Raw genomic sequence first — 15643 nt, forward strand, 5'->3', positions numbered from 1 at the left:
CCTATGGCTGCTGGCACAGCCAAAGTCTTGAGTTCAAAAATGCCAGCAAGCTCCCAAAAATTGGCTCATCATAAGTAATAAAGAAAATGCACTGACACTGGAAAAATGAATCGGCTCCTGTGAGTAGGAAAGTGGCCTGAAGATGAATCAGAAGTCAAGGTTCATGAGATTTTAATCCCAGTTTCTGTATCTATTCCCAGTCCAGAGGAGGACACTTAAATGCTTTGTTAGCTTTATTCCTTTCTGAATGGGACTAGACTTTAGCTTAGTCACTGTGGTATTTAGGGCATTAATTGGCTAATTCAGCACCTTGCTCTAATGATGTAAATATCTTAAAAGCTTCACTGGAAGGATTTGAAGCTGTAGTTTAAGAATTATTGCCCATTTTTGACCTCTCTTTGTAACACATCTCGGAAGAGTTAAAGGTTAGGCAAGAGGGGAAGATTTTAATTTTAAAAAGAGACAGGCATTTCCATTTGGCAAGATTTTGCATCCTGATGGAAAAACATAAACACCCAGCCTCTGATCTTGCCTCAATCCATATTTAATCTCAGAGAGTGCTGTGGTGCAATTTTGAAGACAACACTTTCAGGAAGCAGGAGGGAAATATTCCAGGCTTCCCTCTGCTTTGATAAACTATAAAGGGAAAAAAGGTGGGTGAAGCAGGGCAAAGATGTCACATAATCCCACACAGGGGACACAAGAGACGTGGAAGACAATGCCACAGAGCAAAAGACAGCTATGGGGAGATTTACACAACATCCTTTGGGATTATAATGACTTTCCCTTTCCTCTCTGCAGATCCTTTTGTTTTTGTGGATAAGGGGATGAAACCCTGCCCGTGAAAGCCCGAGGAAGAAGCCCATGGGTGGTTCTCATGCAGAAGATGCTGCCCTTGTCCCCGGCAGTGATGCTGTGCTGTAGGGCTGTTCCCCCTGCCCCAGCAGCACTCCTTCACTCCCCTCCATCCCTGCTCCATGCCCAGCTCTGGCAGGTGCCACAGGGAGGGGGTGGCAACAAGGAATTGGATCCAGCCAGCGGCAGGAACACAAGCGCGGCTTTAGGAGCTGCTGGAGTGTTAGGAAGATGCTGGAATTGAAGCTTGCAGAGAGAGGCAGGATTAAAAATAGGCTGTAGCCAGCCTTCCCCAGCATTTTGGCATCTCAGCTGCCTGTTATCCTTGTGACCCACTAAGGAAGAGGCAGCAAAGGAAGAGATTTTCTCTTTCACCTCCCCAGCAGTGCAGGACAAAATGGTATTTTGCTTCTAAGCAGATGGTTCTGCTCTCTTGGTCTGATAAGATTTACTACAAGGGTGTAAACTGAGTGTTTTGTCCCTGTCTTCAGTCCAACCAAGGGACTCCCACCTTCCCCTGAGTTCAACGAGGCACTCATGTGCACTGAAGATGTGCTCATTCATTCACATCTCACAGGCTGTTTGCAGGCTTCCATCCTTTAAGAGGAAAAAAAGGCAGTTTTTGTAGAAACTATCATTTTAATTCAAGATACTGATGAAAGAAGGCATTTCACAGAACTGTGTTATCCAATACAATCAACATTGCACCTTGGTTCTTACCTTAGCAATGCTGTATTTGTTTAGAAAAACCCAAAGACAATTCATAATGCTGAGAGGTGTTGAAATCCATACTTAGAAAAGGTGCCTGAACCTCCTGGCCAACAGCTCATATTTTAGAGGAGTCAGGAACTGCTTCTTCTGCTCCTTACCCATAGTGTGTATTTCTTCTTGTTGGTTGTGGGACAGACAAGGCTTCCCTGAGCTGTGAGTTTCAGCCAGCCATGAGCACAACATAGCAGCTAAAAGTAAAAAATCTGCCTTATCCAAGAGTGTAAATTTAGGAACAATCTTTGTGAAAGGCTGCTGAGGTGTAGTTTTTGTTTTTTTTTTTCCCAGCTTTAATTTTCACACATCAACAAGATCCTTCATCTGAAACATTTTAGGAAGTTTGAAGTGAGGTTGCAAGATTTGTAAGTTGGTCTCAAGCAGAGCTAAGGGTTGCCACACCAGGTCCTCAGTAGTTAGTTAGAAGTAAGTATCTGTGGATCCCCGGGTCGGGGGGGATTCCCTGGTCTAGGGAGACACAAGAAGCTTCCCTCAAAAAGCTCTTAGACCCCATTGGCTCCTTCCCCTGTTCCTATGTCCGTTCCTATGTCCCTGAGGTACTCTTCCCTATTCCCTGATTGGGCCTCATCTTTGTACTGCCCCGAGACCAGGGTCAGCACAGGCCCCTGGGGAGAAAAAGCTGGACCCTCCCCGTGTGTGTGTGTGGGACTCGAACATCTCACTGCGCAGCTGAATAAAACATCTGTGGATATTATGCAAAGGCCCTTTTTGCTTCCTTACCCTGGACTATGCTAGCAGCAATTCAGAGTGCTACAAGTATGATGTAGTATATTTATAGTATAGTGTAATGCAATATAATATAGTTTTAATAAAGCAAGCATTCAGCATTCCTTGGAGTCAGATGTCAATTGTTTCCCTCCATCGGGGGCCCTGATTTTACTATACCCAAGGTGTGCTTTTTCCACCTGTCGGAACCCAGGACATCCTTCTGCGTGCCCTGCATGGCTCCAGCCCCTGGCAGGGGGCTCGGGAATCCTGGCAGGAAGCCAAAGACACTTGGGATTTCAATCTTAACCCATGGAGCAAATTAACAACCTTGTATGAAGAATTACAAGTCACAAAAAGTTTAAGTAGAATGATAATGAATTTAGCACAGGGTGAAAAGTGGAATTTTGGGGATTTTTACTATAGGGGTCTAGGAGGCAAGATGGAGGGATTTGGGTGTTGTCCTGTCCTTCTTCCTTCTTCTTCCTAGCCTCCATCTTCTGTGTCATGTTGGCACTTTTGGATTGGTTTAGGGTAGAAGTAGACAGTCTAACGTAAGTGATAGGTATTGGATAATAATGGTAAATAAAGTACACGTAGTTTGTAGTATTAAATGTTGGCACCAACCCAAGGGTGGGCAGTGTGCCTTGGACAGACCTGCTAGACAGATCTTTGCGGGTCAGGAAAAGAATGTATTAGATAAGAGAAAATAAACAACCTTGAAAACCAGAGCCAAGGAATTCCAACTCCTTCTTTGACCATCGGGCTGGGAAAAAAGGACTCTCTGGGTCATCCTGACCGCAGGAAACCCGAGATCCCCCCTGCTCTTGCAGCACAGGGAGCGAGGTGGTCTGGGGAGCAGGAGGTGGTGCCGTGGCTCTCACGGGATGCTGTGCTGCTGTGTGTCCCCAGGAACGTTCGTGTCGGCGTTCACAGTGCTCTGCGGGGCGCGCACCGACCTCCCGGACCGGCACATGTGCTGCGTCTTCTGGCTCAACATCGCCGCTGCCCTCATCCAGATCCTCACGGCCATCGTCATGGTGGGCTGGATCATGAGCATATTCTGGGGCATGGACATGGTCATTCTGGCAAGTAAGTGCTGGGAACTCACCCTCCTGACTTCTCCTCTCCGCGGCAATGGTGCTGCATCCCAGATAATGTCCCTGCGAGCCACTGGGCTGCACCGTAGGGAGGAAGAGCCGTGGGATGGGCTCTGCAAGTCCATGAGAAACACAGTAGGCAGAGAAATTGCTGGGAGGTAGTGGGAATGGGCTCTGTGACGTATCTGGGGGAGTCTCCCATCCCACCACATGGGCCAGGAACTTCCCTGTATGAAATGAAACGTGCAGGAAGGGGGAGCACTGTGAACTCTGCTGTCTGGAGCCCCTTCTGCCCTGGTCACATCCATTTGAACAAGAAAACCCTTTCTCCCTAAATCTGTGGTTAGTGAGACCTTCTTGCTAGGCCAGTTCTGCTCCCAGTGCATCTATCCCCAGAAAAGCTCTGGGGACTCTCCTGGACCCTCCTCTCCCTCCCCAGGATACATTTACCCATTGTTTTGGAGTGTTTTTTTCATGTTTCAGACCAAGTTCTGAGGCTTAGCCACAAGTGTTTTGCTGCTCCTAGAACAACGTCCCATGCACCCTTTGAGTTGACTAAAACATTAGCTTAAGGAAAGAAGAATCCTTTTTCAAATGCTCATAATTGAAGTCACCAGTTAGTAGATATTACCAATCCAGAAGACAGGCTCAGTAACTTCCATCTGGTAGAGGCTTTCACTGGTGTAAAAGTTGTGTCATATCTCCTGTATCCTGGCACAGAGGATGGAGGTAACAGCCTCATCTCACCTCCAAAGCCAGAAGCAACACAGAGCTCAGGGTGCTGGTGGCATCTGCAAGACCCCACTCCCTTTCCAGAGGCTGATGGGCAAGCCCTCAAACCAAAGAGGTCTGAGACCTTTCAGGCTGACAGGACAGGCCATTCCCAAAGCAAGCCCTTCTCCCAGAGACCAGCTTTGCCTTTTGGTTTGAAGAGGCTCCACTTTGTCATCCCTGCTGATGACATCTGTGGCTGCATGACAGAGGGGGAGAGAGGATCTCAGGAAGTTGCCAGAAACCTTCCCAAAGACAAAATGGATGAAATTGAAAAAAAAAAAAGCATGCAGGAAACCAGTGCACATTTTCAGCTGCAAACCACCTGCTAATTTTTGAGCCAGTTCAGTTAAGGCAGTCCCCATGCAGAGCAAATGATGGATATTAAAAACCTGAACATGTTCAAAGCAAAAGCTTTCCTCAGGATGAAGGCAGTACTGCTCTTTGCTTTACCCTGCAAGCCACTTGCCACGTTTTCTTCCAGATGTACCTGCAGAGCAGGTTATTTCTGAGGCTAAATTGTGAACTGGTGTACACGTGTGATGTGTCTTCAAGAATCTGCCAGCTTTGTGTGTAGTGCCATAAATGCATGTTCATAACCATCGACTCTTGTGCTCTTCCTCTGCGGGGCAGCCCCTGTGTGCAGGTCGCTGCAGGTCACAGGACCCCACTCTGCAGGTGTGGGGAGAGCCAGGAAAGCATCTGTCCTGACAAAGAACCACCACTGAACCTGTGACTTGCTTTGCTCCAAAGCCCTGCTCTACAGCTAGAGGGGTTGGTGCTTAGGAGGGTCTTACTGGGGGGTCTTCTCCAATTTCACTGCTGGGGAAAACCATACAGCTTGGAAGTATCTCCAAAGCACTCCTTCCCACACCTGGCTGGATTCCACCAGTTTGGGAGGCAGAGGATGGATGAGCAGCATGTGGTGGGAGTGCTCAGGGCAAGAGGTCCCCAAGCACAGCAGCAGTATTTCGTGCCTCTGGTGGTAGTAAAGAATGGCAAGAGGAGTCAACCTGTCTTATGTTTTACCAGTGGCAAGACAAGCTGCAGCCCTTGGCAGTTTCTTGCCATCTCATTAAATAGCTGATTTTAAGTTTACTTGCCGTGTAGAGAAAGTAGTGGCTAAAGGCAGCAGCTCTGGGTGGATGGAGAACAAAAGAAAAACCTTGATTGAAACAAAGAATGAAGTGACTGGTTGCTCTTACCTGTATCAAACAGCCCTGCCAGACTCAAAGTGGGTGATTCTTGTTATCATATTTGAAAGAAAAAATAATAACTTAAGAAGGAAACCATGTTTCTAATGCAAGAAATAAGACATTTCATTTAAGAACACTGCCAGTTTGCTTTGGTTCGGTTTTGTTTGGATGCAAACCATTGGATGCACTGAACAGAAACCATACACCACTGCAACTTGAATCTGGGTGCAGATGGGAAATAGCTAAAAAAGTGTGAAACTACTGCCCACCTCTAGTCCCCTTGTCTTGGAATGGTCAATCCTATGTGTCCCTGTGAGGGTGCCAGGCTATTTGGATGGGCTAAAGGCAGGACATCTGGTCCTGTCTAAGCTGGTGAGGGCCAGCAGTGAGGGTGAGGGTGAGAAGCAGCTGAGGGCCAGGAACTCAGCTTAGGCTTTCCCTAAGGGATAATCACCTCACTCCCTGTACCTGGGCCTGCCTCTCTGTTAGCTGGTAGAGACTTGGGAGTGAGTTAGAACCACAGAATCATAAAATCACTGAGGTTGGAGAAAACCTCCAAAATCATTGAGTCCAAGTCTTAAACCATCACCATCGTGTCCACAACTGAGCCACGTTCCCCAGGTGCCACATCCACATGCCTTTTGAACAGGAGACTCCTTCCAGCTTTTCATCTTCTAGTGCTATTTCCCAGGCACGGAAAGGGGGAGTCTGGTCTGAGAATAATGGCATACTGTCCTTAATGAGGGAAAAAGGAGAAGAATTACAGGCCAATCAGGTATGCTTCAGTTCCTGGAAGAAGTAATCAAGTAAGTGACTTGCATGCATTTAGAAAATAAAAAACACCCCCACAAAGTCACCGTGGGTCTGTCCAGAGGGAGCTGTGTCAGACTGGCTTGATTCCCTTCCATGGCAGAGGAATTAATTTCGTGTGAGGTGGCAGCAGTCAGCCATCCCTCCTAACCTTCAGATGCTGACCCCGTCTCACACGGCGTTCCTACCAGCAAGCCAGGGGGACGTGGCCTGAGTGAAAATGCACTTGAGGACTTTCCTCTAAATGGATTTTCCTGACATGGGAAGAGATAAAGAGAGGTATATTGAAAGGTCCCTCCTGGATGCAGCTCTGCTCAGTATTTTCATTTGTGGCTTGAGGATGGGCTGGAGAGGAGGCTCCCCAGCCGCACACCGGCACTGGCTGCGAGCATGGCAGGAACAGCGAGGGCAGTGCCCAGATCCACACTAACCAAAGAAATGGTCTGGAAACAGAAAGTGCTACTCAGCAGGGACAAGCCCAGGACGCTACAGAAGGACTAATCAAATAAATACACACTAGGAAACAACTTGTTTTTCAGGGAAGGACATGGTGGCTGCAGTGAGTCACAAGCGGCACAGGGGAAACATTGCTGCAGAGAGAATGAACACCACACAGGCAGGTGGGAGCAGGGCTTGGAGGGCTTTCGCTGATCCTATCACCTCTCTCTGCATGCATAAAGCTGTAGTGAGGCTTGTGGCCAGCTTTAGAGGCTGTACTTCAAGTGGAAAACTCTGGAGAGAGTCCAGAGAACTGTAAGAGAGTAGGCATGCTGATGATGAAGGTGTTCAGTGGGCTAGTAAATGTGAGAGGGCAGCAGTTCAGCCTAAGACAGACTTGAATAACACCAGGAAGGATCTGTGTGGAAATTAGAGGACATTTTTCCTCCAGTAAGGTCAAAATGCTGCAGAGGTGGCATGGCAGGATCTGCTCTCTCTGTCCCTGGAAGACTCCAAGAGTGGATAGACCCATGTCTGTCAGGGACAAGGTGGGACACAGCAAGAGACTGACCTGGGGGTCCTGTCCAACCCTCATCTCCTCTAGGGTGCCCTTTAGCAGGATAATATCCCAGAAGGAAGATAAATTGAATGCAGTTTTGCTGTCACACTTAATTACTTTTGGCAGCACCACAGCACAGGGCATTTTCTCTGCTAATTTAAACGAACTGCCAGCTGGCCCCGCTGGACACCAGAGATATCTTCTTTAAGCAGCCAGATGGCTTTGGGAACTGCTGTACCTGCTCTCTGAAGGCAAAGGTAGAATTAGGGGGCACTTAATTCTTCTGCCAAAAAATGGCTGGGCAGCACTGCTGCAGTGTGCTCTCCTGGAACCCCTCGCCAGCTCTGCGGGGACGATGCACAGAGCTGAGGCAAACCACAGCTAATTAGCTGGCCAAAGCCAACTGCAAAACAAGCCTCCCAAGGCTTTCCAGGCAAAGCTCCCTCAGCTACAGGCACACCTTGTCCCCAGCCCACATCTTCATCTGTGAGAATGAACTTTCCAGGAAGTCCCTGCCTGCTCAGAGCCGGGTAGAAAAGATTGTGTGCTATTTCTTGACAGAGAAATAACATAGTAATGTCACACTGACGTGGCACAGGGGACACAAGTCAGGGACTGTTTGTCCAGGCATTGTTTTGCCTCTGCTGAATGCAGCCAAGAAGTCAAGCCTGGTTTCTGAAGGAAGCCCTCCCTTGGCTCTCGGCCCCTGAATGAACGATGTGCTTAGCTGCACCATCGCTTCGGCTTCACTGGATGGAGACTTCAACTGACTCTCGGGGCTGATCGCCAGCCAGTAGTGAGAACTCACCTGTAATCATGCCATCCTCATCACTCCTTTGCTAATTACTCTGTTCAGACCCTGCCAGCAGCAGCAGCAGATGACTGCACAGTCACTGTTTGCTCGGGCTCCGAGGGAAAGCATCACCGAGCCTCTCTGCTCTGCAGAGCCCTGCTGGGGCAGGTAACACTGCTCTCCTGGGAAGGAAAGGAGAGCAGGAGGCCCAAACCAACCAGTAACCCTTCATGAGATAGAAAAAAATTCCAAGGACAAATTGCCTGCTTGGACTTACTACACTTAAAAAAAAAAAATCTAAAAAGAGCTATCCCCCAACCTGAGGAAAGTAGTTAAAATACCCTTTTTTGCAGTTTCCTACCAAATGCAGCAGTGGGGCAAGCTCTTAACACATTGTAGGAATGTTAAATAGCCCCAGTGTTTGAAGCACCCAGACAGGCTGAGGCATGCTGTGGTTGTGTTACCTGTGGGCACAAGCAAACTGAGCAGGGAAGCTGCCAAAAACTCTTCAGGTGTAGTTTTCCCAGCTCTGGGACTGTGAATGGTATCTCATGAGCCCTTTGGTACACTGTGATGTCTTGTTTGATACCTTCCTTCAGTGGCTCCCCTTCAGTCAAACCCATGAAATGCCAGTGGCACAGAGGAGAGAGTTTCTGGGAGCATTGCTCAGAGGTGTTAGCCCATCCAGCCTGTTCTGCCTGGGGCTGGAAAAGCAGATGAGGATTCCCCCATCATCTTTAAACAAGAGTCCCAAATGAAATGATCCACTTCAAGTACAAGGATTTAAAGAAATGTTTAGCCCTGGTGTGAATGTCTGAGGGTAGAGCAGCTGTTCTCTGTTTACTCTGCAGCCTCAGTTTGTTCATTCTCTTCTGGTTCTCCATGTGTTTCAGATATACCATCTACAGTTACATTTCTCCCTCTCTCTTTCTTTCATGTTCCTTTGCCTCCTTTTGTTCACCATCAAAGTCTCACAAGGTAAGTTTGTTTCTGTTCTTCCTCCTCCTCCTCCTCCTCCTCAAGTTCCAAGGCAGTTTCCCATGGAGAGCAGCGAGCTTCAGTCGGGGCCGGACAACTGGAATTCACTTTGGCCAGCGCTGCCCAAGTCCAGCCTTTACATGTGTGTGTCCGACTGTGTCTGTGTCTGTCCTGTGGCTGCACAGCCCCAGGGATGCTGAAAATCTTCACACAGCATTGAAATGCCCTTGGGGATGCCCCAAGGGCACCCTTGGAGCAGAGCAGGAATTTCAGCACTGAGAGCATCCTGAAACCACCCTCTGCATGAACCCAGCCCCAGAAGGACAGCCTGTGCATAGACTGGGTTCCTTTTGCCTCAATCTTACGTGCAATGGTTTACAGAAGTGCAATTTCAAGTAAACTTGATTCAATCAGTAATTTTGTGCACAGGCCCACTTAATCCTGAACCCAGAGCTGTCTGTTCTACAGAATTGCACCTCAGTTTTATTGCAGGCATATTAATGTAAAGCTGCTTCATACAGAACAGCTAGTCCTATGCAAGAAATGCAATAACTGTTTTCACATATAAACTATTTGATAAGTCTGAAGTATTGTAAGAAACAAGTTTAGCATAGGACAGGTCATTTTTTGGCTTATGGTCATGTAAAGAGACACGCTTGGCCACTGTAACTTCCTTCCAGCCAGTTTTAACAGTGACAGCCAGACTGAAAGGATTTCTCAATCTTAATTTTCTTATATCTCAATAAAGGCATGGCTGTACAAGTAGGTTACTCTTACTTTAGCTAAAGATTTAAGGCAGGCCCCACCTTTCTGGTCCATAGGGCTGTTTGCTTTTTTAACTCTGCTCCCTAAACAAATCAAACCCATGCCATAGACAAGCCCAAATTACAAGTTTCCAGCCAGCTCACATTGCCTTCAGAGCTGACTCACACTTAAAACATAAATGCATGTGAAATCATCATTTTGCCCCCTAGAAAAAGCTGTTTGAAAGAGATGAGAGTCTTTCTGTTCAGCTGCACACAATAGGCAGAAATTCAGTTAAGTGTCATTATTCTGTCCCTTGTGCTTGTTTAGCAGCAGGAGGTCCAGGCTGCCAAACCTGGGCGAACATGTGGGTTTTTTCCAAAGTACAGCAAAGTTCATTCGCTGGAGTCAATTCTTAGTTCAGCAAAAAGTCCATTAAAGATAGGAGTTCTGGCACCTGCTGGTATTTTATGTTCAGTTTTTCTAAGGGACTTAAAAAAGCCTAACATAAGGGTTAGAAAGAATATTACAAAGCATAAATGGAAAAGTGTTTGAAAAGTTAAGCATTCTTCTGATATAAAATTTCAGACTTCTTTGAAATTCAAAATATAAAAATGACAGACTACTTATGTTAGTTAAGCTAAGAAAAAAACCCCCTCCAGATTGAAAAAAGTTTTTTAGTTGAAAGATATTCACTGTGGCGGGCACTGCAAGTAAGGGCAGTTTGCTTCTTTAATAAGGAGATTTTTTGCATTGATACAGTCAGAATAACATGCTTGTCTTGAAAGGAAAGTGGGGAAAGCTTCTGGCGTAGTCATTGCAACCACTTAGGAAAGTGTTAAAAAATCCAGTATTTTTCTCATCATCCTGTACTAGCACAGGAGCTGCAGGTGCTCTGCTATTGCCCTTCCCTGCCCTAGCCCTGCCAGGGGATGAGGCTGTTCCCTGTGGGATTTGCAGCCTATGTGCAGGACAGTAATTATCTGGGTCCCCAGGAGCCCAAGGAGCTGTGACAAGCAGCAGGACAGGCTGCTTGAGCCCTTGGAACATCCATGTGGCTGCAACACACTGGGGACCCCAAGGGCTCTGCTGTCTTGGCTGGGAAGTGCATCAACCTCATGGCCACAGGAAGAGGAAAGGATGTGAAGGAACAGGGATCCTGGCAGTTTCCTTGGTTTTGCTGCTGAAAAGATTGGTTTCCTCCAGGCCCACTGGATGGCTGCTGTGCCCTAACAAAAGCACCTGTAATTCTGCTGGGCTGGAGCAAAGCAAGTGCAGAACCAGGCAGTGAGGATATCATTAGAGGCATCCCATGATCTGTGTTTGACACTTCATCCTGTGAGTCAAGGCATTCCCCTTCTCTTCCAGGAGGTGTTTGCTCACCTGTGCAAACTGCAGCACAAATTGTTTGCTGCTGGGGAGTGCTGTCAGCAAAAGCCAGCAGGGGAACGCAAAGATGGATAGAGGAAACCAACCTCCCTCCTACCTGGCAGTGCTCTGGGAGGATGAGGTTCAAAAACAAGTAGATCCCAAGGAGAGATGTGTGTGGGATGAACAAGGTACCAGGGCAGGGCTTGGGAACAGCCGTGTCTCTGGAGCAGGATACAAGGGCATCCATTTGCCCTGCACTGCAGGAAAACACACTCCATAAAAACTGTAGGTTATTGGGCTGGAATTGGTGACCACTGGTACCTGCTGTGCTCTCACAATCTTGTATTGGTTTCCAAAGACAGGTGTGTGCTAAGGAAGGCAGGAGCCTCCCCTGAAATGGAAAATGTAAACTCCCTCCCTCCAAATTGCTATAAATTTTAAATTAAGGGGCTCTCAGGCAAAATATATGGGAGCAGGAATAACAGTTCTTTACCAGTGGAAAAAAAAATTAAAAAATAAAATAAGCAATGCAGTAAACTAAAACAACACTGACAGAGTCAGAACATAACCTGACACCCTGCTGGTCAGGGTGTTGGTAGCAGTCCAATTGGAATTGTGGCTGCAGTCCTCCTGGAGTGTCAGGTGTGGCTCTGTTGGAGCAGGGATCCTGTAGAAGGGTGTAGTCTTCCTCTGAAGATCCAGTGGAAGAGTCAGTTGCTGTTCCTCTGGGAAAATCCAGTGGAGAAAGCCGTGCTGGTGTTCCAGAACCTCCAAATTTTATCTCTGGTAGGAATGCTTGGCTCTTCCCTCTGGGTGGAGCGTCTCCCAGTGGGATGCTGTAGTTGTTATCAGCCATGCAGTGACATTCAATAGCCTGTTATCAGCATGTGTCTCCCGGGAGGGAGGAATAGTTGTGGAAGAGATAAGGAAAACTGCCCACTGAACAGAAGACAGCTGCCATAGATGGCAAATAGAATACAATTTGCTTGACAATCCAGGACAAATCTCTTCAAGCAGAGGTGCCTGTGCCAGGCTGGTGGCAGGCAGGTGCCAGAGCAGCAGGGCTGGCTGCCAGCATCCACATGGCTGTGCCCAGGAAGGAGGCAGCACCAGGCAGCTGTTGGCTAAAGCAGGGCAGGGGTTGCCCTGGGCAGCCTGGCCACGAGGGAGAATGTGGCAGCCCCCCTGTTTTCCCACGTTTTTTTTTATTTTTGCCACTCCTGGTAAACCAGGCTTGTGGCTTGCTTGAGCCTCACCGAGGGTCCTCATTTGGAATTAACTCTAATCGTGTTCCCTTCCCCTCCCTCCTCACAGGCTACAAGGAACAGGGGATCCCACAGCAGCTGTAGTGGCTGGGACAAGTATGGTCAGAGAAACACGGCGAGAGATTTCCTTTGGCAGCCGTGGGCCACGGACCTTTTCATTACCCTTTGTCTCTCTTCTTGTCCCCTTTGTTTTGTCTCCCTGTGTCTGCCCGGTCCTCGTGCCCGTCCAGCGGAGCGGAGATGCAGAGCAGCCGGCGCAGACTTGCACTGACGCCCCGAGCAGCGGAGATGAGGCAAGCACGGCTGGCCTTGGACTGGTCCCAGCCAGCAGGAGGTGGGCGGCCCACGAGGAGGACAGGAGGACAAGGGTGCCAGGACAAGGAAACGCCCTTGGCAGAGGTGGCACCTGGGCATGCAGCTGAACCAAGGGAGGGGGAGATCCTGCCTTCCCTCTGCTCCAGGGGGAGGTCGCTGAAGAGATTTTGCCTCCTTTTTATGCTCGCTGTTAAAGGACGCTGGCTGTGAACATCAAATGCCAAGGAGCTGTTCATAGATACACGTACAGGATGTAAAAGCAAACCAGTGGTACTTTTTTCCTGCCCCGAGATTCCGTCTGTGACTGCTCTGCAGTAGTGGAGGGTCCAACCCAGCCCTCTCTGCTGCCTGTGTAGATATGATGTTCACTGAAGCTCTGTCCCCGCAGATGTCTTGAGAAATGTGCTTGCTGTAAATTGTATTGTACCGCTGAAGTGACCGGGGCCATCCCCTGCTTCCACCCGCTGCCACCGTGCAAAGACCAGAGCTCCCACCAGCCCAGGGGACACTTTTCCTAGCACAGGACTGGCATCCTGCAGCACCTTGCCTCTAGGGCAGCAAGTACTGCCCAAAGCCTCTCGTATAAACAATACTGGGGGAGCCAAAGAACCTTTCCTGCCCCTGAAAGGGACTTGCTGGCAGTGTCTCCATGCTTTGGAAATGGATCCCCTTAGAGCACAACAAGTGCTCCTGGCTGAAGCAGCATCCCAGCTCTGCTTCCCCAGGTAAGTATCCAAAACTCCAGGATCTCCACCTGGTACTAGACAGGTGCTTGGGAGCTGTTGTGGTTGGAAGGCCCGTGGCCAAATAGGGTGGGGCTGTGATTTCATGGTTTGAACACCATGTGCAGAGTTGCAGTAGCTGCAGGTGGAGTGATCCCTCTGACTGCACTAGGGTGAGAGGAGCTTGGCTTGGTGCCAGCACCTGGATGCTTTTCCTCCCCAGAAAGAAGGCAGGAGGAGCCCTGCTGAAAGAGGGCAAAGCCAGGCTGCTCACACGCAGGGAGGGCCCTTCCAGCCAGAGGAGTTTCACGCAAACCCTCTGCCAAAACCAGGAGCCACCCAAGCGTGGCAGAGCTGAGACCCACTCCCAGCCCACTGCTCCTGCCAGGAGGCAGATGGTGAGAAAGGGATGGCAGCAGACCCCACTGCCCTGCAAGTGTCCAGCCTCTCCTGCTATGATGGTCTCCTTTTAACAAAGATTTTTATTTTTCACACAGAACAGGTCCTGTCAGCTAAAATGCCTCCTGTTGTAAAGAGAGCTGGGGTGTCAAAAAGCAGCAAGTGCCCTGAGCTGCCCACCAAGGGTGGAGGAGAGCCCTGTGCTGGGCAAGACACCTGTCAGTGATCCCACAGAGAGCTCCTGGGGTAGGAAGCTCCTTGGGTGTTTTGGTGCAAACCTCTGTCTTAGCCTCCCCACAGCCCCTGCTGTTCTCCTGATGCCTGGGCATCCTGTCTGGATGTAATGCAACACCTCTCTTCCCAGAAAGTTTCCTCCCTGCCCAATGCCCACACTGTGCTGTGAGCCCACAGCCTGTGGAAAGCAGGCATCAGTACCTCTTTGCTATCTCAGCTCAGGAGATCTTTCTTCAGGGCTGAGGATAAAGCAGCATCCACAGTCCCAACTAACTTGTGGCGGGAGAGGATCCCTCCAAACTATGCCTATTTATCCAATGCAGGCATCAGAAGGGATGACAGACTTTTTTCACTTCACCCTTCTATGGCTGGGCACTATGAAAAGCTTTAGGCTACATGAACAGGAGGAAGGGGCAGAGAATTAGGAGCCTTGGGAGCACCACCTTTCATTGTGAAGATGCTGGCTCAAGCATTTCCTCTGATCTCAGATTAATTGGAAAAAAATATAAACAAGGAGGCAAATTTGTAACACAAACAATTAATTGTACATTTTACCAAGCCAGACTTCAGGCAGGGCAGTGTATTCAGGCAGCTCTCAGTATAGAGTAAGGAAAAAGGACAGGTCTCCTAAGCAAACCCATGGCAGAAGCATAGGAATAACTCAGGCTGCATTTCTCTGGCCTCACACCCTAAACTGTTGCTTGTATTGCCATGCTGGACAGACAGAAGCAGGTATTTAGTCATTGCCCAGTATCCAAACAGGGATGCTGAGCTCCACTTTTTGAGCTACTGCATAGAAAGTGAAGATCATGCACGGTGCAGACAGGAAGACTTTGCATTTGTCATTTTAGAGGAAAAGATATGAAAAACCACCAGTTTTTAGAGCGACACAAGCCACACAACACAGGCAGCAGAGAAGCAAAGGTTTCCTTGGAAGACAAGTACCAGTTGGTGCTTCTCAGGGTGCTTCTCAGCTAGGACAGGGCTGGAAGTGCTCCAGAGGAAAAGCAGCCCAGTTATCCTGCCAGGATGCCAGGCTGCAGCCAGCCACAGTTACCTTGCTTTGCCAGGGAGAGGCGTGGGGGACAGCAGCAGCTGGAGAAAACCAACCAAGCAGGTCAGTGGTGAAAAGCCAAGAGCCATCTGGGACCTTCCCTAAAGCCAGGGGATGAGCTCCTCAAGAGCACCACTGCCACAGCGATGGCCAAAAGGATTTCTGCTCACAACATTCAACAATTTCAAGTGTCTTTGCCCATTTCTACCAAAGGGACTGGTTCAGGGAGTGGCCTGTGCTGTGCATCTGCAGCTCTGTGGCTTGCTGGGCTGTACAGGTGTTACAGAACGGAGCATTCCCTGTGAGACAGACCATCTCTGCTCCTTCATTTCCCACCTGAGAAAAAAAGGAATAAATAGGATCCTAACCAGCAGCAAATGGGGAATCTGCAGCACATCTGGAAAACACCTTCACAAGCTGCTGCTGTCATCAGTGAGAACTCTTTTTTGAGGTCTGTAACTGGCCCTGAAGCCACCAAACCACTTGCCTGCTCAGCTGCAGCACGTGCAATGCCAAAGAGCAATGGTTCCCCCTCACCTTTGCCAAAC

At 48.8% G+C, this 15643-nt stretch overlaps 1 protein-coding gene across 4 annotated transcripts in view; it reads left to right on the forward strand.

The window, feature by feature from the left end:
• Positions 1-15643, forward strand: part of STUM (stum, mechanosensory transduction mediator homolog) — a 47539-nt gene that overhangs the window by 30254 nt on the left and 1642 nt on the right. Inside the window, exons 3-5 of one of the 4 annotated variants that reach the window (XM_041473998.1) lie at positions 3259-3438; positions 8983-8991; positions 12421-13411. In XM_041473998.1, coding sequence (XP_041329932.1) covers positions 3259-3438; positions 8983-8991; positions 12421-12455 — 224 coding nt within the window. In that variant the 3' untranslated portion in view covers positions 12456-13411. The remainder of the gene's footprint in view (positions 1-3258; positions 3439-8982; positions 8992-12420; positions 13412-15643) is intronic. The other 3 variants (XM_041473997.1, XM_041474000.1, XM_041473999.1) reach the window with 3 other exon arrangements.

The sequence above is a fragment of the Pyrgilauda ruficollis genome, unplaced genomic scaffold (assembly GCF_017590135.1).
Source record: "Pyrgilauda ruficollis isolate IOZ18807 unplaced genomic scaffold, ASM1759013v1 scaffold31, whole genome shotgun sequence".
Taxonomy (NCBI): Eukaryota; Metazoa; Chordata; class Aves; order Passeriformes; family Passeridae; genus Pyrgilauda; species Pyrgilauda ruficollis.